This window comes from Motacilla alba, chromosome 8, assembly GCF_015832195.1.
Source record: "Motacilla alba alba isolate MOTALB_02 chromosome 8, Motacilla_alba_V1.0_pri, whole genome shotgun sequence".
Lineage (NCBI taxonomy): Eukaryota > Metazoa > Chordata > Aves > Passeriformes > Motacillidae > Motacilla > Motacilla alba.
This window is the reverse complement of record NC_052023.1, coordinates 9801884-9825804: the sequence shown is the minus strand read 5'-3', so window position 1 is coordinate 9825804 and position 23921 is coordinate 9801884. Positions and strand designations below refer to the sequence as shown.

Below are 23921 nucleotides of genomic sequence, written 5' to 3'. Positions count from 1 at the left end.
AAAGAAAATCCAATCACTCAACATGGGATGTGATGAATGCAGGATTATTGTATCAGATTCTTCTATTATCAGAGCTGACTGAGGCAGTGACAGCCAAGCAAGGGCTGCAAGCTGGGGCTTCAGCCAGCATCACTGCTTGGTGCCTGGGCTGGCTCTCTGCAAAGGCAGCTCAAAGGGCAGTGCTGAGCACCACAGATCTGCAGTGTTCAGGATCCTCATCTGCCCTTAGAGACCAAACCTAATAGATGGTGATACACCAGGGTGGACAAGGCACTTGGACAAGCATATTGACACTCAGAAGGTCCCTTTCCGAAGGTCTGTCCAAGCCAGCCATGCCCCAGATCTCTGTGAGGCCTGAGCTTCCCTGCAGCACTCCCCAGCATGGCCTGAGCCTGGGTGTCGGGCAGAGAAGGCAGCAGGAATGTCTCACAGAGGCACATGGAGAACACCACAGACTCCGTTTGGACTGGTGGCTGCCCTGGAGTCTGTAGACAGCTGTCAGCAGTGAGAGGTTCCTTTGGGTGTCCTTCCCAGACTTCATGCTCTCCCCTTGCCTTTCTCCCCTTGCCTCAGCTGCCTCTTGCAAGGCAGGAGAGGAGCACACATTGGGTTGAAGCCATGTTGGTGAGGTGTAAATCCAACTGTTCCCACTCTTCCTTGAGCAGCTGGTGCTAACTGGAGAGTCAGCATCCCCAAGTCCTCCTCGCTACCTAAGAGCACCTAAGAGCACTGCCTGTATTTCAGGGTATTAGCTGCAGACTGTTACCTGTCACCTAACAGGTAAACTTATAATCCCTGTGGAAGAGCCGGTACTGATCACTGAAGGGGAAGACACTGGGTTCATGAAGCATCCCAGCTCTTGTGGTGGGTTCAGCATTCATTTTCCACTGCTGCTTCCTAATACATGGCTGCAATCGCCTTTCCCACTCCCAGTCCTGGCTGTGCTCTTGCTGCACACACTGACGTGAGTGGCCACGAGCAAAATCCATCCCACGCACCCAGCAGATGCCTGTGGCTGGTTTGTTTAGGTGTGCACCCAGCTCCACAGAGGGTGCCCGCAGGCAGGCAGCCAGCACTCTGCTCCCAGACCTCCGGCAGAGCTGGGAAACAAGCCACAGTGCCAGAGCTCTTTGCTTCCCCCACCCACCCCTGTGATTTTACAGCTTCACCGAGCAGTTTGAGAGAGAATTACAACATCAAGTGGGAAATTTGACCACTAAAGCCCTCCAAGGAAAAAGAGCTTTGAAGCAAGCAAGATTTGGAGCCTTAAACCTTGACAGAATGTCTGTATATTTAGCCCTTCCCAGCTGCCTCACTTGAGATGAAATTTCTAGCACAATCATTTAACTTCTTCGTATCATGTCCATGGTGGTAGGAATGGGGGACGGGTGTCAGTGCCCTGGGGTTTTAACTCCTTCTCTTGTGTCACTGGCAGACTGGGAGGTTGGCAAAGTCATTCCCCATATCTGTGCTCCCTCCCTCTGTAACTGTGATTTACAAGGAAAGATTTAAAAGCTAAACCTGAGTATTGTGGCAAAGCTATTGCTAAGGTGGGGACATGAGAATGGCCCACAGATATGTGAAGGAGAGGAAATTACGTAGGATGAGTGTTAGCTGGCTGTGCTTCCTGCAGTTTGGGGTGATGAATACCAGAGTCACTCCAAACCCAAGTATCTGCCAGGTTTTATTCCATTAAACAAATTGCCCCATGACCAAACAAAGTCCTTCACTCCCCTTGGGCCAAACAGCTGTACCCTCCCGTTAGACCAGGGCAGACCACTGCATTTGGCAGAAGGAGCAGAGAGGGGCAGACCTGGGCCAGACCTCTTTCCCCCTCCATCTCCAGAGTGCTGATGGCAGTTCTGATGGAAGGGGCCCCTTTTTCCTCCATGTAGCTGGTGTCTCTTCCAAGAGGATGCAGAGCTCTATTGCAATCCCAGGTGTCACTGTAACATGCACAGAAATTAATTAGTAGCTTCTCATTTCTGTAAGCTTATTCTGCTTGGGAACCACTGGAATTTTTCAGTGAAGGCCAGAAGCTGCTGCTACCATTATTTCTATTCACCATTCACACCCTTCTCACATTTAAGCCTTTCATCCCCAGCTCCATCCCACCTTTATCTCTGCCAGCTAAAAGCCACTAGATAATTTTACCTCTAACTTTTCCCAGGAGCAAATGTGGACCCTCCAAAAGCTTCTAGGAAACTCAGCTCTAATAGTAGCATCTTTGTGTCGGGGATCCTCCAGCAATAACATAAAAAACGGCTAGCAGAGTTAAGGGGGGAAATCACAGCAAGGCCTAGTATCACTTATTGCTTTCGGGTTACAGTTCCCAAGTGATAACAGCTATTAGCAACACTTTGACGTCTTCCCTACCGTGGAGGGGAGGGCAGGAGACAGAAAACATGTCAAGCCATCACCTCCATGTTAAGTGATAAGTACCTATTTAGACGGCAGAGTTAAGGCTGAATGCATCAAGCAGGGAACACTTTGTGCCAAAAAAAAAAAAAAAAAAAAAAAAAAAAAAAAAAAAAAAAGATAAAAAAAGAAAAAAATTTAAAAGGCCATATAGATACATAAAAAGCAGGGTTAGAGTATTTGTTCTGCTGACAGCAGCTGTGATGGATTGTTTAAGAAAAATAGACTCCTTATGTTTTTCCAGGGCTCTCAGAAAGAGGAGTCCAGCACTTTAATACTCTCAAATGACTGGCCTTGAGAGGCAGCAGAATGTCAGAGCCGCAGGCTGGGCTGTCCCGACGCTGACACCTGCCCCGGCTGCCGGCGAGAGGCCGCGCTTCGGGCTGGGGGCGGCGTGTGCCGGCAATTTCCATCCATTTCCCCGCGCCGGCGGCTGCTCCCTGACACCCGGCCGTCCCCTGTGCTGCCCGGGGCCCAGGCCCGGCCAGCCCGCGGGTCAGGAGCCGCTGGAGCGCCGGCACGTGTGTCCTTGGCGACATTGGCGCCAAGGCGCTGCCCACGGCTCCTCCGCCCGGCAGGGAGCAGCGGGTCTGGGGACCGATGGCCTGCGGTGGCAGCGGCCGGCACAGCGCCGCGGGATGCACGTTTGACTCGAACCAAACCTGCCCCTGTGTTTATTTATGTAAACTGGGTGTTGCTCCTAGTTTCGGCGAGCTGCTGAAACGTTCCCAGCTGATCTCTGCAGGATCGCAGCGCGTCGGGAGCCACCAAGGGGAGCCTGGCAGCATGGGCGAGCCTGATGAGCCCTCGGGATCCGGGGACATCCTGACACGTCTCTTCTCGTGGCACGGCACAGCTGGGCTGCGAGGGGCAGGAAGGAATCACTGAGCAGGGTTGCCCGGCATGGCAGGAGGGGCAGGAGGAAGGAGGGAGTACGGGGCTTGGACAAGATTGATGGCCTCGTTGCCATTAAGAAAAAAATTAGCCGGTGGCGGCTATCATATTAAAGGGTGAAGAAGCCGTGAATTATTTTCTTAAAGATCTTATCACTTACAATGATAATTTTACCTTCCAAAAGGCCACTTTTAATGAGGCAAGGCAGGCAAAAAGTCATGATTTAATGCCAGATTTTTTTTTTCAAACACATTTTACTGCTTTTTTGTCCATGTTTAAAAAGCGCCGGTGACCTTTTTTTATTTAGCTTGCCCCAGGTGTAATGCTCAGTCTGATCCTCTCAGGGTTTATAACCTCCACAGAGAGTGCCTCTACCCAATGGAGAGATGATTTAAAGGGGAGGGAGAAATACGAAGCTGCACCACCACTCGCATACAGCCCTTGCTCCAGCTTTGATGGTGGGAGTTGTGGAGGGGAGACCAGGGAGGGAGGAGGGTCCTCTCCCCCCAATATCCTCACTCAGACACACTCTGAATGGCAGCTGGGATGTACTGGCAGTCAGTGGCAGCCAGGCACAGATGAGCTGGCTGGTGGCCTTAGCCCAAGGGAAAGGGGACATCTCAGCATCAAGGCTTGTTCCCACCACTGAAGAACCTGGTCCTGTGGTAGAGAGCATCTCCACATCAGGCCTGTCTGCACACAGGGAGCCCAGCACGCCATGTTTTCAGGCTGGGATGCCAGAATTTGGGTCTGCCATGCAGCATGGGCATGCATGAGGGCTGGGAGAGCACCTTTTCCCTCCACAGCCATCTTCCCAGAACACAGCTGACAGAGGAATGGGGATTGTATCGCTACCCTTCCTCTGCTTGCCAGGAGCAGTGGGAATGAGCAGAGTGGTGCAGGGAACAGCAAATCTTTGGCTTGGTGTGCTGTGGTCAGGAATCCTCACTGCTCAGCCATTGGAAAATAGCCTCAACATGACAGTCTGGGGTAAAAGAAGCCAAAATTGGGACTGTTGAGGCTGGCCTCCTGCAGGATTGAAAGTCACCCTGGTGGCGAGTGCCTTTTCTAATCCCTTAGCCTCTGAGCCTGCATCCCTGCCTGCCCCCATGGCTGCCCGAGAGGCAAAGTGTGGCACAGCACAGGGAAACGAGAAAAACAAATGAAGTCAAGTTTCCTAAGAGTGAAGGGGAAGTGTGACTTGGCATCTCTAACGCTGTGTTTAACATGCCGGCAAGGTATTTAAAATTGAAGTGCTTGCACACAATTTAAAAATAGACAGTTTATTAATCTAAACTGCAAGTGTATGTAGAAGAGGCCTCGAGATTGACATCTTTGGGATTAGTTTAGCCCTGCGTTTTTCCAGAGGTCATTGCCATGGTGCTCAGGAGGTTTGTGGAATAAATGGGGCCAGCATTCTTCCTAGGACCACACGCTAAAAACTAATACATAACGTTTAATTTACTGTCTCCATAGCTAGCCCAACCATTTTTCACATAATAATATTGGATTAGAGCTACCAGAAGCTGAAGGGGGGGAGCGGGAGGCGGGCAGGGTTTGTCTGTCTGTCGTCGAGGAATGGGGAGATGGGTATTTTTTCCCCTTTTCTAGAATACATTGAAAGACAAAACAGATTTAACCCTCCCAGCTCCAGGATGCTTGGCTTATTAGGGCATTAACTGTTATTCTGTTACTCCGAGTCACAACTGAAGGCTTTGTGCCTCATCCCCATGTTTTTTAGGACATGTGCAATCCTGCTTATTCAAAAATGGTCCTCACTCTCTATTTAGAAAATAAAGAAACTAAACAACAGCAGGAGCTTTGGGACTGCACTCTACAGAAATTCTGCAGAGGGCTTTTCCAGAAATAAATGAGCTGTTCACAAAAGCCCATTAGCAGTTGGGTTTAGCCAACACATGAAGCCAGAGAGCCTTCCTGCTCTGCCCATCTGTCCCCTGGAAAGTGGAGGCTGGGCTCTTGAGGAAGCCTTAGATGGGTGCCCCCAGCCCCGTGGGTTCCCACTGCGCCTCCCAGTGCCTGGCATCCCCGTTGGGCTGAGCTGAGGAGCAAGCCAGCCCCAGGATGTGTCAGCACAGCCCTCAGTTGACAGAAGTGGTTTTGTCCAAGGAAATAACGGAGCACCCCAGCAGGCAGCTCCTCTGTGAGCCCTTTCAGGACATCACATGTCCCCGCAGCCGTAGAGCCGTGCCTTATGGCAGAGATGTGCACTGTACTCTGGGACATGCCTTTTACCCTCATGGCAGGGCTGGCAGCTCACACCCATGGGGCTGAACTCGGTACCCAAACTCTCCTCCTCCACCACCACCCCAAGCCTGCCTTCCCTCCATGCCCGTGCTGGCTGCACTGCTGTGCTGTTCTCGTGGAGAGCTGTCCAAGCCTGGGGGATTGCTTGTTGCTGACTGAACCGATTTGTATGCTGAGTCATTTTTCCACTTTCCAATATCTTTCCAAAAAAATGCACATTTTTTCATGTTTCATTTCAGCCCAGAGGCAAATATTTCTGGAATACTTGCCTTTCTCCAAGGTATTATGCTTTTTAATAATGTTGTCACCACACTTGACCTGTCCAATTCAGATGATATCTACACTTTCCTTCACAAACACACACATCTCCAAGCAGTCATTTATTGTCAAATCTTGCCAGCTGATTCTCAGAAACAAACATCTGCAGAGCTGCAGTGGACTGTACAGTGCACTGTACATTTTTTCACAATGTAGGGGGCTATATTTAGCCTAGTCTAGCTAATTTAGAATTTTAATTAGAATTTTAAATTGCATTTTTCCCCTCAAAGTACTCTAATCATAAAGTTCAATTGCAACTCAGTGTACATTTCTTCAGATGCTGTCAAACTCCCATAGTAATTTTCCTGCTAAAGTTCACTGTATGTGGAATTTAGACTTACCTACTATGGACTTGAAGTTTAGCAGTGATCTCTTAGGTCTCAAATATCACAGAGCTTTTTAACCTTCTAAAAGGCCCTTTTTTTCCTGTGCTACTTATTAAAATAAATAGCATAATTACTGAAGGAAGAGGTAGTTGCACTGCAAAGGTGCTGAGAGCTTTAGTGCAGTTTACAAAGCTATTGAGAGATTTAGTGGCACTTAAAAAGGGCAGATGAGGACATGTAAGCACTGCTCCACCTCAGCACTCCTGTGCCTTCTCATGAGAATTTCTGGTGTGGTCCTCACATATCATTTCCAGCAGGGCCTGACTCTGCCCCAGCCACCAGACCTGGGGTGGCTGTCCCATTCATTTGTACTTTCCTAGACCCAGCAGTCTGGTCCCCTCATGGGGCAGAGTCCATTGCAAAGAGCAGACTCAGTCCCACAGCCCAGTATTCCATCCCAGCACAGTTCCACAGCTCAGCAGACGCTGTCCATGGCTTTGAGGACAGCTCAGAGACAGGCAGAGAGCTCGACAACGCTCACAACATGAATTTCTCCTTTCTCTTGCAGTCAATTTTGTTGTCGGCCTCAATCAAGCGGGAAGGAGATTCTCCGACAGCATCACCCCACTCCTCAGATGACATCCATCACTCAGACAGATACCAGGTAAGCAGGTAGATGCTGTTGCTGGTCTCAGCTTTGGGCAGGGAGCCAGCACACCCCAGTGCCCACAGCTCTCTCTGTGTGACAGCCTTGCCCTTGGCTACGCAATCACTGCCCTGTTTCTCCTGCCGACACCATGGGGACATGAACACTTGGCCCCTCACAGGACTGAGAAGGTGGGCTTTTGTCTGCAAAGTCCTCCCAGCTCCAACTAGAACGACTGTGGTATTTTAAAATGTTTTAAAATCTTTGTAGAGGTTTCTGTTGCATTATATTCACCATTTTGGTCTCATTTCCATGACTACGGTTGTCATTACCCACCCTGTGCCCATTGAGAAGCTTTCAGAGAAGTGACCTTTTTTACTCATGACTCCCATCAAAGATAGAGATGAGTGGACAATCCACAGCCATGCCAGCCTGTTTTATAAAACACTCTCTTCCCAAAGGAGCAGCAAGTCTTGACTTTGGTGATGCAATGAGTAAAACTTGAGGGAGATGGAGCAAGAAATGAAAAGGGCAGCAGCACAAGTATAGCTTGGCTGGTTGTAAGTCTGTCTGTAATTTTGGGGCAGGCTGGCACACTTGACTCCAACTCAACACACACCCAACTGTTTGGCTGCAAGTCTGTTCTCAGCCACTGGCTTCAAGTGGGCCCTGAAAGACAGCAGGTAAATTAATGTTGGTCATCAGCACAGAGCCAAGCTTGTGTCCACCTGCTGTGCAGACAGGCTGGGTGGGCTGAGGCTGTACCAGAGGCCTATCAGCCTCTGTTCTGTGGTGGTCTGCAGCCATACCCTGTGCCCAGGGTCAGGCAGGCACTTATATCTTCCTGCATCAGCTGCTTTGCACGTGCCAAGTCTGTGTTTGAGCCTGCAGAGAGAGGCTGATGACCACTGCTGAGGCTCTTACTGAGCAGACCCAGTTATAATGTGTTCCTGAAGATCCTGTTAGTAGCAGATTTGAGCATTTTTTGCCCATTTTTCCATCCTCTGTCCTATTTATTGGTTATTTAATCAGTTGTGGATCATATTCCCACGTGGCTTTGAGGTATAACTTGGTGTCACATCACAGCCGCTTTACTTTCCCATGAACAATAAAAGTTGGAGCAAAGTAAGAGAAGCAAAACCTTGCAGAAGATACAGAAATGCCTGTTTCAGGTAATCCTGCTCTCTTTCCTGCCTGTTTATTAAGGCTAATAAATAAATTATGTGAATTTCAAAAGAGCATGGAAGAGATTTTTGCTATGGCTCCTTTGTTGGACAACCCCCCTTCCTTCCCACTCTGCCAGACATCAGTCTCTGTGAGACTGGTGGCCCCTTGCAGCCCTCTGTTCCTGTACATTTTTTATTATGTCATACTGAAAGACAAATATTCTTAGCAGAAGCCCCTCTATGTGCTGAGTCCAGCTACTCTCTAATGTGCTTTAAGTTTGTGAGCATATTTTATGGAGGGTTGCAGCCCTTAATGCAAATGTGTAATGGGAGTTGTACGTCTGCACTGCAGGGAGAAAACACCTCTAGGGCCTGATTTTCATTTATGCTTCTGCTGGCTGAGTTACGCTGCACTGGTAGTGTAAAGGGACCTCAGAGTGGGTGCCAAGGGTGTGTAAAGCCTCTGTGTATTCTTAATAAAGCCACAATATGAATGAGAATTCAGTCTGCCTGGCTTACCAAGGGAAAAAGCCCAGGAAGCAGAGCAGAAGACTCTCACGGTGGTGATTTTAAGGGCTGCAAAATTCAGATTTCCATATGCAGAGGTGTGCTGGAATTATGACTGTCCCTTGTGTTGTGATCTAATCATGATTATACACTGTATTAGTAACATGCTGGAACGTGAGTTATTGGCGTTTGGGTTTTCAGAATTCCTGTGGCTCAGTTTTCTCAGTCTTTGTGCTCATATACCAATGGGGATACTTAGGGAAGGAGATTAATGAACAGGAGTGCTACGGAAATAGGGGCTTGCACAGCACTTGGGCTGCTTGCATTGCACCCCATGCTGAGAGGGGACTGCAGTGAAGGCAGTGGGGTGGCTCCTGGATGTGGGGAGGAGGCATCCTCCTGCCTCCCCTGTGCCAAGCCCGGTTGCTGGAGTTTGGTACATAGAGACTGATCAGACCGAGGTAGGGGCAGCCAATGGATTTGGTCAGTAGGGGCTACTCCTCTTCAAGTATGTTCTGTCAGATGGAGCTTTGAGTGAAAACAAAGCCGTTTAAGTTACATTTAGATAAAACCCTGAATACCCAGTGGAGAAATCAACAGCAAATTACAAGTGATACATTGTACTGCAAAGATTTCAGGCTTGGAGGGAGCCCACAGAATATTTGTGACTGAATAGCAAGTGTAGTGTAAGCAAAAGCCTAAAATCCTTGTCCAGGGAAGGCTCACCTCCCTCCCCCCAAGCGCAGGTAAGCGCGCCTCCCAAAAGACAGCTCGATTCATTAAAAGGGTAAAGCCAACAATCAGCAGCTGTGATTTTGTAAGCCGTGTATGAAATCCAGCTGCGTGTTCAGCAGGCAGGCAGAGCTGGGATGTAGGGACAGACTGTGCAAAGCTCACCAGGCAGCACCTGAACTGTCCAGCTGCCATCATCATCTGGGGCAGCAAAATGTATATCAGGGTGGTTTTTGTTTTCCATCTGAAAAAGAAGCGACAGACTGTCAGGGGCCAGAGAGGAGACCCAAAATGTAGGTTTGATTACAGGAAACAAAGTCTGAGGAGTCTGCAGAGAGGGGAACAGATGGGATTTGTGTGTATAGGAGCCACTGCTGCCCAATTTGCAGCCCCCAGCTCTGTCCCAACCTCAGCCAGTCTGCTGGGGCCATCCACCACAACTGTGCGGCAGACATGGGAGGGAAACCCATGAGACAGTTATGACCGCCCAGGCTTGCTGAACCGTGGAAAGGAAAAGAGGGAGGAGCGCCTGGAAAGCGCAGGCTCTGCCTGTAGCCAAGGTGTCGCCGTGGTAGGGGCCGTTTCTGGGCAGGGCAGGCAGGTGACAGAGCCCTGGAGCTGAGGTTGGTGGCTGATGCAGAGGGTGTCAGCAGAGGGAAGGATGGGGCTCCACTTCCCAGGGCTCCACTTCCCAGGGCTCTACTTCCCAGGGCTTGACTCCCCCTGCCAGGGCAAGCCCTGGGGGCTTCAGGACAAGGCCAGGGAGAGGCAAGAACCACAGAAGGGCCCATTGGCCTCCAGCCTTTGGGTCTTATTACCCCTAGATTCTGATTGGCCAAGACCCCTTGGGCCCCAGTCTCTGATTGGGCAGAGGAAGTTGGAGAGTGACACTCTAGTGCCTGATTGGTTAGTGCCTTTGGGTTACTTTTAGGGCTAAGGCTCTGATTGGCCAGTGACGTTGGGCCTGAAGGGTGCTCAATCACTATTGGACAAGGGAATCTTGTTGGACAAGGAAATCAGGAAAACTGCTTCCCAGTTGCTCCCAGGCTCCGATTGGTCAACTGCCCCGGGGCAGCAACCTGCCTTTGGGGTCTGAGTAATCATGGCCCCTTGGGTTCCGGGGGGTCCTGATTCCTGATGACCGGGCACTCCAGGGTCCCAGTAACCCCTGATTTCTGATTGGCCAGGCGCCCCAGCGCCCCAGTAATCTCTGATTTCTGATTGGTCAGATACACGGGGTTCACCCCGTAACCCCTGAATTTTGATTGGCCAGATCCTCCGAGTTCCAGCCGCCTCGGGGCTCTGATTGGCCGGGCTCGCCGGGCGCTGCCGCCCCCTGTCGGTTGTCATGGGAACTGCCTGCTGAACTCTCACCCGCGCGCCGCGGGTCACATGACCGGGGCCAACATGGCGGCGGCCGCCGGGGGCTGATCGGCGGCGCCCGCCGGGCCGCGCCGCATCCACCCGCATCCCGGGCCCGCCGCCCGCTGCCCGCCCGCGGCGCCCGCGGCTATGCAGAGCGGCAAGAGGGGGCCCGGCGGCGGGGGCCGGGAAGAGGTGGGTGCTGCGGTGGGGGGGAGGCCCGCGGACGGTGCGTTGTCCCGGGGATGCGCGGGGAGTGGGGGGACCGGGCCGGGCCTTGTGTACGGGCGAGGGGAGAGTTGTTTACATCCGCGCCCTGACGCTCTTGTCTCCCCTCTGCAGACCTTCCTGCGGGTGCGAGCGAATCGGCAGACCCGGCTGAACGGTGAGTGCGGCCCCCATCGCGCCTGCCCCTCCGGAGAAGTTTCCAGAGTTGGGCCGAGTTGTGCGGCACCCCCGTGTTCCCCACGCCGCAGGCCGGGAGCCGCCACCAGCCTCGCCGGGGCCTCGATTTGCCGGGAGGGCGCAGGGGCCGCTCGGGTGAAGCTCTCCGCGCTCAGCCGCGGCTTCCCAGGAACGCGGCTCCCCCGGCCGGGATCCCCCAGGCGGTGTAAAACAGGCCCCAAACCCGTGGTGTCTGAGTGGGGCTCGGCGGCTGGGCTTTCACAGCCCGCATGGCTGAATCTTGCTGTAAACTTTTAAGAAGCCCTGAGCGTCATCTGACGTCATGGTTTGTTTTGAGTTTTTTTTCTCTCAAACCCACAGATGCTGGTGAGGTACTTTTATTGTTGTATCTGTGGGTGCTCCTAACAAGTAAACAACTATTTCTAGTGGACAGCGGCCTGGTATGAAAAAACAAATCAGACATCATTTCAGAGAGAGGAAGCCCATCTCTCTGCTTTGAAATTGGAAAGAAAAGCTGAAAGGAAACTTTTTTTTATTAGAGCTGAAGAAGTTGAAACTTTTCTCAAAGTTCAGAGGTCAGAATTTACCATGTACACAGTAACAATGTTCTGTCATCTGGTTTTGTACTGTTTGTAGCTACTTTAGGATGTAATATTTAGTCAGAATTTGGTTATTCAGGTTAATAGGAGGTTCATTAATCTCGAGCTTCCTGGTGTGGTAGTTCACTATAACACCTCTGATGAGCATTTGGAGTTCATTTAGAAGAAAATCTGCTTGAACAAAAGAGCAGAAGGGTTTAGAGTGTGCTGATAGCAAAACAGTTTGCTTGAATTTGAAGCGCTCCATGTTTAGTGTAGTCTAAAGCAAATAGAAGCTACTGATCCAAATCTTTGATAAATTAGATGTAGGTGAATTCAGACCTAGCCGTAGGATTTTTAAATATCAACCCAGAGGGCCAAAAAACTGCAAACTCCAGAAAGACTGTTAAGCCATAGAACAAAAAAAAGGAATTACCTTGCCCCAGTGACAGGTAACTGCTGGCAGGTGCTCACTCTGCACTCCAGGATGAGTGCAGGGAGCTGCCAGTGCTGGCAGGCAGACACAGACTTCAGATGGCCCAGATACTCGAGGTGCTGCTCTGTGGTGACTTGTTTTGTGTGACCGAGGTCTCTGGAGTCAAGGATGTCAAACTGTTCCTTTATCATAGTTGGATAGCTAGGGCTAAGCTCTCTCCTTCCACCTTTTTTCAGGTCAACAATTAAGGTGCAGTCACCTTATTTTAAACATTTTTCTAAAGTCTGAGCCAGACTTGTGAAATTCTTGGTGTTGTGGAGTCCTTCGGTGTGAGACGAAGCTCTCGGTGAGAGCGTGCTCTGCTGAACCGGCTCCGTTTGCTTCGTGCTTTTGTCTCTATCCCAAAGCAGGGCTGCAGCACAGTCTGGGTAGACTGTGATCTCCTTTTGGGAGCTCTTCTTGGCCTGTGTTGTTGGATGTTTTTGTGAACCTGCGCTCATCTGAAGGGAGGCAGGCGGTTTTGTACAACATTTGCTTTGTTTTTGCTGGACTTTTTACCCTTTTTATGTACCTTTTGTGGTACAGCCATATTCTAAATGAAAGAATATATGTGCTGCCCTAATAATGCTGGGGTTTCATGTCTGTTCTCTTCTTCACCCTGGGATGAAGAGGGTCCAGATGTCAGGGAGCCAGATGCAGAAATTCAGGTGGATGCTTTGGGGCCCAAAGAAGGTCAGATTAGATCAGAACTGGTTCCTTCTGACCTTAGCTTTTTGTGACTGCTTACTGCTGTTCCCAGCACATACCTGTGGTGATGTCTGGTCCAGTCTGCACCCAGGCACCCATGGTTGGGTGGGTTCTACTGCTCCTTTCTCTGCCTGTGTCTTTATATTTGTACTTCTGAACGCTGGCTGCTTTCTAGTTTCTTCCACATTTGTTTGTACTGAAATAATTGCAGTATTTGTAAGCTATGCCACCTTATTGTTGAGTAATTTGAGCAGTAATGCTTTAGATGGAGATCACTGGAGTGCTTTAGAAAAAAAAAAAAAAGCCTTATTTATCTATATCTCATATTTTAATGAGCTTCTAATCAATCATGCAACTTTAGTTTCCTAATCCTGATTATTTTACATGAACAGAATTTGTGTAGGACTTGTCCAAGGACAACTGGCTCTTTGTTTCATATTCTTATTGACACACTGCAGAAACTTATGATATAGCAAATGCAGTCTGTCAAATAAAAATCTATTTCATTTGTTTTATTATGCTTTAGTTGTACTTTTTAATATTGTTGTAACCAGTTTATCTTGGTGTTTCTGTCAAGCATTTATGAGCTGAGTTCTAGAAGCACTGCTGGAAACTCCTCCCATAAAAAGGGCTCACAGTGTTTGCTCTTCTTCCACATTGTCCTTGACTCTAATCTTGGCTACCCAGGCTGTTTGTGACTCAGTCTTGTTTGGACCTTGATGTTTTCCATCCTGTTGTGTTCATTTGGGAATGTGCAGAAAGAGGTAAGGGAAGAGAAGGTATAGAGGGAAATGTCTTCTCTGAGCTTCTGGTGGCCTGGCCACAACATGATTTGGTCCTGATAGTAGCATGGTTCACATGTACCTGACTGGCCAGAATTTTAATTCTGTAAGTCAAACCTGTGACTTCAATTGAGCTGTAAGTAAGGCAAATGCATTTTCAAGCTCAGGAGCAGGAGATTAATGTTCTGTCTGTTAGGCTCTTGGTTGAGTGTTTGTATCACAACGTCCCTGTCAGCCTCAGTGAGTTAATCCTGCACCTCTCACCTGTGCTAAACTCACTTTCCAGAGGTTGTGTCCTTGCGAACCCAGGCATATGAGGTGCTGATTCCTGATGAACCCGTGTGACAAAGGAAGCATTTCTTTCATTTGCCTTATTTCCAGTGTTGCCAAACTGGTAACTAAGCCACCTTGTAAATTGATGCTTGTGGAGTTTAGCAGTGCAGAGCAGGTTAGATCGTCTTTCAAAATTAGAGGCACAAAGTTTGGCTTAGTGTATCAGAACATGGGTTCAGCAGGTTAAGTAGGTGCCAACCTCAGAGAATAGTGTCAGATTGAAGGTTGCTGAAAATCATGTGTGGAACTTTGACCATGCAAATCTGAAAGCTGCACTGAAACCCTTTTGTGAATCTGGCCCTTAGTGTTCTTTTTTGGGCAGATGAGCAGCAAATTGTACTTAAGGTCTGAAACTGATTCCTTCTTGACCATCTCTTTTCTTGCTTTTGCTTCATCTTGAGATGGCTTTTTGTGCTCTGCCACTACTGCCGTTGTTCCCCTTGCATCAGATGCTGTGGATGAGTTTGATCATTCACAAAAGTTTTCTGTCACAGATCTAACAAAAGTAGGAATAGCCACTCCTTAGGACTCGTGTAGTAGATTTGCAGGGAGCAGGTGTTAGCTCTTGTGCTTGAATATCTTTGACTTAAGTTTAGGGTTATTTCCAAAGTTTCCAGAGTTCTCTGGTGAGTTGTGAAGTAGGTCCTTACAAAGCTCAATTTACACCTCCCTGAGAAGTTGAGTTCAGTTTTGGTGCTTACCCCGAGCCTGTCTCTCCGAACAGACTGTGCAGTTTGTTGAACCACCAGCACCATGTGCTTTTGTAGCTGATGGGTGGGGGAGGAATAAAGCTGGATGATTTTCACTGGAAAGGAGACAAAAATGCTTCCACTTAATTTGATTGGCCTGGCATTGCAGGAGCTGCTAATGATGTCTGCATAGGACTCAGGGGACCACTCAAACTGGTGGAGGGAACGATAAGAGATATTGCTAGTAACTTAATCATGGCCTTTGATGCTGCAGGAGAGGTTGGTGCAATGTCCACTGCTAGATGCCGTGTAAGAGCACTTCTGAGGTAATTAGCGCTGTGTCCTGAAGGTGAATTTTTGCTTGGGGAGGGGAGTACCGGTGAAAACTAAAATCCATTAGCTTTTCTCACAGGAAGTTTGGCTGGACTAGGGAGTAACATGATCTTTTGGCCTTAATAAGGTTCAGCCTCAATGAGGAGAGCCCATTGTTAGAAAACAACCTCGGTCTCTTCTGCCAGTAGGGCAGCAGGGGTGGCTTGGGTCCTTGTTTCTGTGTGCCCTCAGCAGCAGAGGCTTTGTCGAGTGCAGTGTGGCTGCTTCTCTAGTGCAAACAGCCTCTCACCTTGCACAGCCCCAGATTAGAGAACTACATATCAGTGAAGGGAAGAGCAATTCCCTAGCCAGCACAGTTCCTAGGTTAAGTCAGAGACCGTAACTGAGACCCCCTGCCCTTGCAGAGGATCCCAGTTCTTGCTCCCCTCTGTGTGCTACTTTCTCATTCATCTGCTATGGTGACTTAAACTCCCCAGGTGCCTGATGGTTTCGTGTAATCTGAAGGAGAACATGCACTTGCAGCAGGAGCCATGTATAGGGTAATGTACATCTTTAAAAGTGAGGCCTCAGAGGTGCTGGAAGCCCTCTGATAGCCTAATAATAATTATTAATGCTAATAAAAACTAGTGAACTTCTCACCTCCTGGCAGAAGGTTGGACTAATAACTATGGAATCTTTGTTCAGTCGGAGCTAAGAATGGGTGAGGCTTGTGCAAAAACCTTCCCTGAGTTCTGTCCTTTTTGTACATCCAGTCCTCAACTGGCTGCATTTTTATCTTCCTGAATTACGGTAGGGAGGGAATGACTTTTTTTTTTTTTTCCCCTCTTCATGCTCCTGCGACAGGAGCAAGGGAGAGAGGGATTAGTGAGCTAATTAGAAATGATCGCATCTATCAACACTAATTAGCAATCCCGTGGTCTCACTTGCGTGTTCTTTTGAGCTGCTCCCCTTCGGGACAGCGCCACAATCAGCCCCTGCCTTTGGGGCCGCTCCGTCCCTGCCGCGCTGATTGGAAGTGATGGCCGGGCTGCGTGTGTCGGGCAGGGACAGCGCCGCTCGGATGTGCTTTCCAGGCTGCTCCTTTCCATTCCTCCTGTCACCAGGGGCACCCTTGGCCTCCCTGGGCACGACGCTGCCACTGCTAATGACCAGAGAATGAAAATGGCAGGGGGATTTGTTTTCAACACCTCTTTCCTCCAGTGACTTTTTCACTTGTGGCACTGCAACTCAAAGGGATGCTTCTCTGCGGAGCTAAATGAGCCAAGATAGGGGCTGGCTGCTGGGTCTGGTGTAGAGCTGGAGCAGAGTGAGGTTCTGTTCTCAGCTCTGCACTAACTTTTCAGCAGCAGATCAGGTGCTTGTTCCTGCAAAATGGTCCCAAGAATTTATCTGTAGAAGATCCAAAATAAGTTGTCTTCCTTTTGTCACTGCTACAGTGCATGGATTGGAGGATGGCAGTAAAAAAACCCTAAAAATACTAATAAATTCGCCAGGCAGACTGCTCTAACTGAATTGTTTGGCCATGGGGAGTCCTACCAGAATAATTAAACTGCTCCTTCCCTGCATTTCCCTGTTAAAAACATGACGAGGTGAGAGAAATTTGTGTCTGTGATCAGGGTAGAGAAAGCTTTGTTTCTGTGTTTCTCTCCAGACGGGTGTTTGCTGAGGAATGCTCAAGTCATGTCTGATTCCAGCCTCCTTCCATATTTTTTTGCTGGCTCTACAGAGCTAGTGAGGCAAGGAAGAGCATCCTAAACTTAAATGAAAGAGCCATGCTGAAGGATATAGGTATGCAATAAACCAGAACTTCAGGAATCTCTTGGGCACTAAAGTACAAGCCAGAGTGTGGCTTAACTCTGCCTAAATGAGAGAGTTGTGGAACTGTCATTGTGGTGTACCCAACACAAGAGAGAGTCGTGGAGCTTCAGCAAATAAAATTTGGACAAATGATGAAAGCTGTGTTTATTGGGGTTCTGTGTTGTTCAAAGTGCCAGACATCAAAAACATTTTTGTTTTGGTCTCAAGTTGCTGTCTCTTACTCTAGGAATGTCACATTTACAGAATCCTTTCCAGCATGTGAGGAGTGGAGATGTATTTTTCAAGGAGTTTTCACACACATGTATTTCAATGAGGAAAAACAATGCCCACTGAATAATTTGAAGCTTTTAGTGCTGGAGCATGAGAGAGGATAGGGGATGATGAAGACTCCCAGTTCCAGATTGTTGGAAAGTATATTCTAACCCAGAGAGTCCTGAGTCCAGGGAAGCCAGCAGGAGAGTCTTGAAGGAGGCTTTCTGGTGTGTACTGATGTGTTCAGCTGAAACTTTATAATTCACTTGATGTGTGTGCTCTAAACTGATGCACTTGAGAAAACAATCAACAGAAACTTGCCTGTAAACTGGTCCTTCCCATCCTGGCATTCCAGAAGCTTTCTGTGGCTCGTTGGCTGCAGGGAGCTGTTGATCCCACCGTGTTCAGGCATGAAGGCTTTCAGAGCATGCTGCAGTGCTCACAATGTCAGTAACGATTTCTGGCTAATGCAGCTTTTTGGTGGTGTCATCTCTCATTATCACATGGGCTTTCCTTGGGCTTTTTCTTGTCTCTCATTCAGAATTTTGACCTTCCTTATTAATTAAACAGTGACTTTCCTGCAGCCAGTGATTGAGTTATTCAGTAATACCTGCCTAAAGCCATCATAATAAAAGACAGAAGTTCTTTTTAATGCAAATGATTTGGTTCCAGATGTTTTGATCACATTAAACGATGGCTCAAATTAACCAGCTATTGGATTAAGCAACAGGCTACCTTGGCTGCTTTTTCTAATCATCGTGATTCCTAACATGTTTGTTTCCCAGAGCGTGCTCTCGAGAAGGCAGTGTAGCCCCTAGTTTTTATGAAATAAAAACAGTAGAGAGGCAAAAGCTATCTAGCATAGGTCCTGTGTCTTTTAGAGCAAATCTCTTTCCTTTCCATAAATATTGCCTGCTACCAAGATGGTGCTCTGACTTGTTTGTAGTGGTCTGAGAAGGGAGTTTTTCAGGGCGTACAGGAGGCTTTGTGGTCCTGGAAGTGATTGTTAAATACCTTGTCCAAGGCTATCAGGTACTACATCATCCTTCCACATTCGAAGCAAGTTCTTTTAGAGGGAATAGATGTGTTAGTGGAAGGGCCTCAGACTTGAAAGGCAAAATCCAAAACAGGATTTAGTGGCTTGATCACTCAACTTTGAAAACAACTTCAGGTTTCCAAGGGAAAGATTTTAGCCATTCTAATAACTTACCATGGGATGTGTAGCAGATATCCTTCTCCTAGTTGTGAAATTGTGAATAGCTGCCTCTGTGGAACCAGAGTGCTCAGCTACATGTTACAGATTTCCTCTGAAAAGTGCCAAGTAACAATCTGTCTACTGTTCATAGAGGTTAGACTTGGGAGTTACAGGTGGATTTTCTGGTGTGAAATCTTACATTTTTGCCAAGGGTTTATTATTTGGAGCTGAACAACTAAAGACTGGATCTACAAACTTGACATGTCTTCCTTTTTTGTTTGTTTTCTTTCCCTGGTTTCTCCATGCAGCTCGGATTGGAAAAATGAAACGGAGGAAGCAAGACGAAGGGCAGGTATGTCCCCTCTGCAGCCGACCTCTGTCAGGATCCGAGGAGGAGATGAGTAGGCATGTGGAACAATGCCTTGCAAAGGTAGAGGCGCAACAGGATCACCAGCTGCCATTCCCTTCTCCCTACTCCCAGCTCTGTCTGTAGTTGACCTAATGTGGGGCAAAAACTAACATTGCTGAGCTTGCAGGCAATGCTAACTCTCTCCCTAAGATCTGCAATCACTTCTTTATCTGGGAAGATGGATTCTTCTGGATTTTTTCTGTTCTGTTGCATTAGCAACTTTTTACTTCCTGCACCGTTTTGCTGTTATGGAAGTCTAATTTGTAGATTTTAAAGGTGGAGCTACTGAAACTTAGGAACCTTTTGTAGGACTTCAGGCATCCTATGTAGCACAGGAAGAACAGTTCTTTCTGATCTGTGCCTTTGACAACATTAGAATTATTGTTTGTTGGGTTCTTTTGTAGCAGACTGGGATTTTTAAAGGTTGCATGACCATCTTACTCCAGGGAGGTGCATTTAAGCAGAACCGTTCTCTTGCTGTTCATCCCAAAGACAGCAAGGAAGGAGAAACAAGCCCTGGGGGAGGGAGAGAGTTTTGTCATAGGGCTTTTTGTTTGTGTTTCTGAGGAAAAACCTTCAATAGAGGACTTGTTGCCTCAAGAGGTGTATAGTATAAAGAGAGGTATATTTTGATCAGTATGCCCTGAAACTATGTTACAGGAGAACACTTCTGCTAGGGGTCAGAGGAATCTGTGGTATCATGTTCCTCCATGATAGAGGAATTTTGCATGCAAGGCAGGGGAATGCATATTGAAATGAATACCAGCATTGTTGTAGGGACCAGACCTTACATTTCCTTGAGTAAAAATTATGAAACCTCAACTTGTTTTAATCTTAGGTTGCCAAGTTCTTCCAGTACATATTTACTTCTAGGTTAGGTTGGTAGGAACAGGGATGGGAATAGAGGCTGCTGTATGCTCTATATTTAGCTGTCTTGGGAGCAGCCCAGCTTTTCTTCCCCATCCCACCATGAGTTATGAACCCCAAAGAGCCATTTTGTGCATCTCGACACTCTGCCCCTGCTTTACCCCATGCAGAGAGAAGGTTCGTGCATGACTGAGGATGACTCTGTGGACATCGAGAACGAGAACGGCAACCGCTTTGAAGAGTACGAGTGGTGCGGGCAGAAGAGGATACGGGCCACTACTCTCCTGGAGGGAGGATTTCGAGGTGCGCCAGTGTTTCAGGGGCACTTGTAAATCATTCTGCTGTGCAAGTTGATCATTACCTATCTTTAAAGGGAGGGACATGGGGATTTCCCTTCCACGCAAGGCAGAATCATCAGCCTTTTCCAGAATGTAAAGTGACTTCAGTTTTTTGTCGCTCTTGAACGATGAGAGTCAAAATTTGTGCAAATCTTGAACAAAGCATGGGGTTATTTCTTTGTCAAGGAATGTGGCTGAAGAGGGAATGGGTAGACCATATGGGGAAAATAATGTTTTATATCTCACACGTAGTAAGAAATACATGGAAATATGTGAAGAGAGGGAAATAGAAATGAAATTGTAAAAATTCCCAGCCTGGAGTGACGAAAGCTGGTGTATCAGCCTCTGGTGATGTATTGGAGGTGACAGCTAAGTCGCTTTAGCACCTGCATAAAATATTAAAGGGCCAGTTGTGCATTTATCACTCCATCCCTTTTAAGGTTGATAAATGAGAATCCAGGAACCTGCTCTGCACCTCCAGCACTGCAAGCCCTTAGGGCTCTCAGACAAACACATTTTATTTTTCCTCCTTCTTTTGCTCCTTCCCTAGTGATGGGGAAATCAGTTACCAAGGAGAGAGTGAGTTATGGCAAAATTTGACCTCTTGTGAGCTTTATTGGTGAATGTAATTTTAGCTAGAAACCTGGCCCCTTTCTTACATTCAGCCCTTTGGCCTCAAAGAGGAGGATTTACTAAACTGTTCATTGGCATGAACCTCAGGCACTCACGAGAGTTTCTCACAAGCAATCCACGTAGCGCATGCTTAATGAGAGGAGGAACGCTGGCTCCCTTCGTTCAATAAAGAGGATGGGATGTGATCTCTTCCTATATCAGCTTGGATTTTAATTTAAAATATCTCAGGGGGAAAGGCTACTGCATAAGGGAGTTGGACTTAAAAGCCAGCGTGTGCTCAGCTACAACCAGGCACTCCTGATCTGCTCTTGCTTTCCTCTGAAATGAAATTGTAGCTGGGTTATAGCAGAGCAGATGATAAGGAGCAGCTTCTTGGGGCTTTAAAGGACCCCCAGTGAACATGCTGTGTCAGTAGCCTAACCTTTTTTGTGACTGCTTGGAGAGTTGTGTCTGTGCATGATTCCATGTAGACACCTGATGAGACTGTGCAGGATCTTAGACTATATTCATGTAGCATAGACACTACAGTCTGTAGCGAGGAAGCATGGGATGTCTGTGTGCCTCTGTGGTTGTCATCACTGCTAGTCCTGGTTAGATAAAGGTGTTAAGTTCATTTCTTACCCTTTTTTGTGCATGAGTGGTTTCTTCCTTCATCCCCACCAAACACCTGCATTTGAGGAGAGCACACTCTTCCACTTCCTTTGATGTGGACATGGTGCTGTCTTCACCTGGTAAATGTTTCCAGTTGCTTTTGAGTTAACTCACTGAAGTGTGATCTGAATCTTCCACATTACCTTGGTCATATGGAGACCCTCTTTCAAATGAGGCTTCGGGGGGACAATATGTGTGTAATTGATGTAGTTAGGCTGGGTAAATGTTTTTCCTAACAACTTTCTACCTAGTATTTTGGGATAATCAGACAATATGTACGGGGTACCTACCTACTCTGTGCAAGAAGTTGCAAAATTTGGAAAGCCGGAGCAAAGCCAGAGTGATCTACAGCTGGCTGATTGCATTTATTTTTAATTAAGTTACACTTTTTCGTGCTCTCTTTTGTGGCTCTCCTATTGTCTCTGACTGCTGCATTCATGGGTCTCCATCACTCAGGACTGCTATGTGCACTCTCAGGTAACCTTAAGGTGACTGTCTTTCTTCTTTTGCTGCCAGTGTTGGCTCTTGCCAGACAGAATTCTTAATTTACAGCCTTGAAGTACAGCACAACGTTTTGTAGATGCTTTCTAATGCTTAAAACTGCTTTGTCTGGAGTTGGCAAGGCCCTCGTTAACCCCTGTCACCTGAGGCTTTGCATTTGGCTCTGTTCCCTTTGCTGAGAAGTAGCAGTGATGTGGAAATCAAATGTCTTTTATAATGCCAGACAGCCTTTACCAGGCTACGGGGATGTCACCAATGTCTAAAGAGATGACATGGGGAAATACATAAAACCGGAGGGGAAAATAGATGGCCATGTGTCTCATTAATTTCGGTTTTAATGGTGTGTTGCTTTGAGGAGATGTCACAGCTGGGTGAAGGGGGAGCAGGACACTGTGGCCAGTGTGTGTTGCACGTAAGTCCACTGGGCAGCATTACAGCAGTGTCTCGAACTTAACACAGATCCTGGCTTTTTTTATCATTTTTGGTTTGGGGACAAGGTTCATATCACTCTCCGCATGAGGAAAATTCTTTGCCAATTACATAGAAAATGCTTACAGATTCTCAGTTGGAGTAAGGTTGAGAGACCTTAGGGTTTTTCTTCCTAAAAACAGAAACATCAGGGAAATGAACAGCCCTGTTTGGGTTTTCTGGAAGATGGTCTAAAACACAGAAGCAGCCACAGGCTGAAACTCGTAACTTGTTAAGTTCCTAGGATGACACTTGCCTGCTTCCAAAGCACTTGCAGGGAAAACTTTCTCTTCTGACCTGAGGAGCTGTCTGAGAAGCAGGAAATTATTTGTCTTCTCTGTTGGTGTTACAGCTGCAAGCCCCCAGTCAGGTGTAGTGTGGCCAAAGCCCACCTACTTGGCTGCCACAGCTTGGCATACCTGAGGCAGCAGGCGGAAAGAACAGGCTGTAGCAGCAAGTAGGAATATAACCTGAGAAGTGCAGGGATCAGTGTGTTGTCTCTGAAGCTGTTGGGTTTGGTGAAGGATTTCAGTCAAGAAATATTTAGTACTTCCAGCTGTCCTCCTGGCTTCTTAAAATTTGCTATCGTTCAATTTGCTTTCCAAAACTGGAAGTACGTATGGTGTAAATTAGGATTATTGGCAATTATATAGGGTTTGGAACCACGTTGTTTCAGCAGAGGTCCTGCTTTGAAGCAGGGGTTTGTAGGCGAGTTTGTGGTTCTTTTTGGGAGTAGGTGCAAAATAATACCAACATGAAATACCAAACTCCGTTTACCTCAAGCGTGTACTTCAAAGTGTAAAACTGTACAGATAAAATAATCAGATATTCCCCTGCCTCAGTACAGTGTCACAAGACTAAAATTTCTCTTTAAATACCTGAACATTCAGTAACTATCTCTCCCCATGGCTCTGAATCCTCTCTCTCTGAAGCTCTTTGTTGCGCGGAATTATTTCATGCCACCTTTAATGAGTTTCTGTCTTTAGGATGCCAACAAGGCTTCGCAAGTGAAGGCGTCAAGTGGCTTGGTCTCTGATGTGGGGTTTGTTGGAGTTTTTTTAATGCTCAACATATTTGTAGCAATTCTTCTATTCCAGTCTAGAATGGATGCACATTACCCTCAGTGTTTACACTGTAAGGTTATCCCTTTAAAGAATTCCTGAGGGAAGTTCAAAAGGTTTTTTTTTTCTTTGAAAGATTCAGTGTCTCTTTTTGTGTGTATGTTTCTTACTTGAAAGAAGGGAAGGGAGGGGGGAAGTGGAAAAAAAGTGCTTTATCTGAAAAGAATCACATCAGCTTCACACTGATAGAAGCTGCTGTCATCTCTTAAACGGCTTAGCACAGTCAAAAGGCAAGAGGACTTAAAACAGTGTCTTACACAGGGATCGATGGGTGGAACACATAACTCGTAACTGCAAAAAAAAAAAGCAGCTTGGGGGGAGAGATAACGGTAATGATTGCATTGAGGGAAGCTTGAGGGAGGCTTGTTCTTTGTAACACAGCTTCAAAGGTGTCTGGACTGGTGCCTAAGCAAACTGTCCTGTGAAGTTGCTGCCTCTGTAGGTCTAGGGAAGGCGGGGGGTTGGGGATGCTCGCACCCTTCTGTTTCTTAACAGATGGGACAAAGATTAGTAAATGCCAGGTTAGCGGTTCCCTTCTGCTGCCTCAGATTTGAGGAGAGGATTTTGTCACTGGGTCCCTCTCCGTCCGTTCCGGGAGGCAGCTTGCCCAGGAGAGGGGATGGAGGAGAGCAGCGCTGGGGCGGCTGGGGAGCTGGGTGTTGGGCGGGATGTCAGTTTATCGATCGCACCTCAGTCAGGAGAGCTGCGGGCGCAGTGCTCTGAGCACGAGC

The 23921-nt window shown here is 47.6% G+C and overlaps 1 protein-coding gene across 7 annotated transcripts in view; it reads left to right on the top strand.

The window, feature by feature from the left end:
• The window catches only part of RNF220 (ring finger protein 220), a 220569-nt gene that overhangs the window by 154511 nt on the left and 42137 nt on the right, over positions 1 to 23921 (top strand). For 4 of the 7 annotated variants that reach the window (XM_038143853.1, XM_038143854.1, XM_038143851.1 and 1 more), the window contains 4 exons: positions 6790 to 6885; positions 10977 to 11019; positions 18511 to 18632; positions 19649 to 19781. In XM_038143853.1, the coding sequence (XP_037999781.1) occupies positions 6790 to 6885; positions 10977 to 11019; positions 18511 to 18632; positions 19649 to 19781 (394 nt within the window). Of the gene's footprint in view, positions 1 to 6789; positions 6886 to 10637; positions 10830 to 10976; positions 11020 to 18510; positions 18633 to 19648; positions 19782 to 23921 lie in introns of those variants that run through there. The other 3 variants (XM_038143857.1, XM_038143856.1, XM_038143858.1) reach the window with 2 other exon arrangements.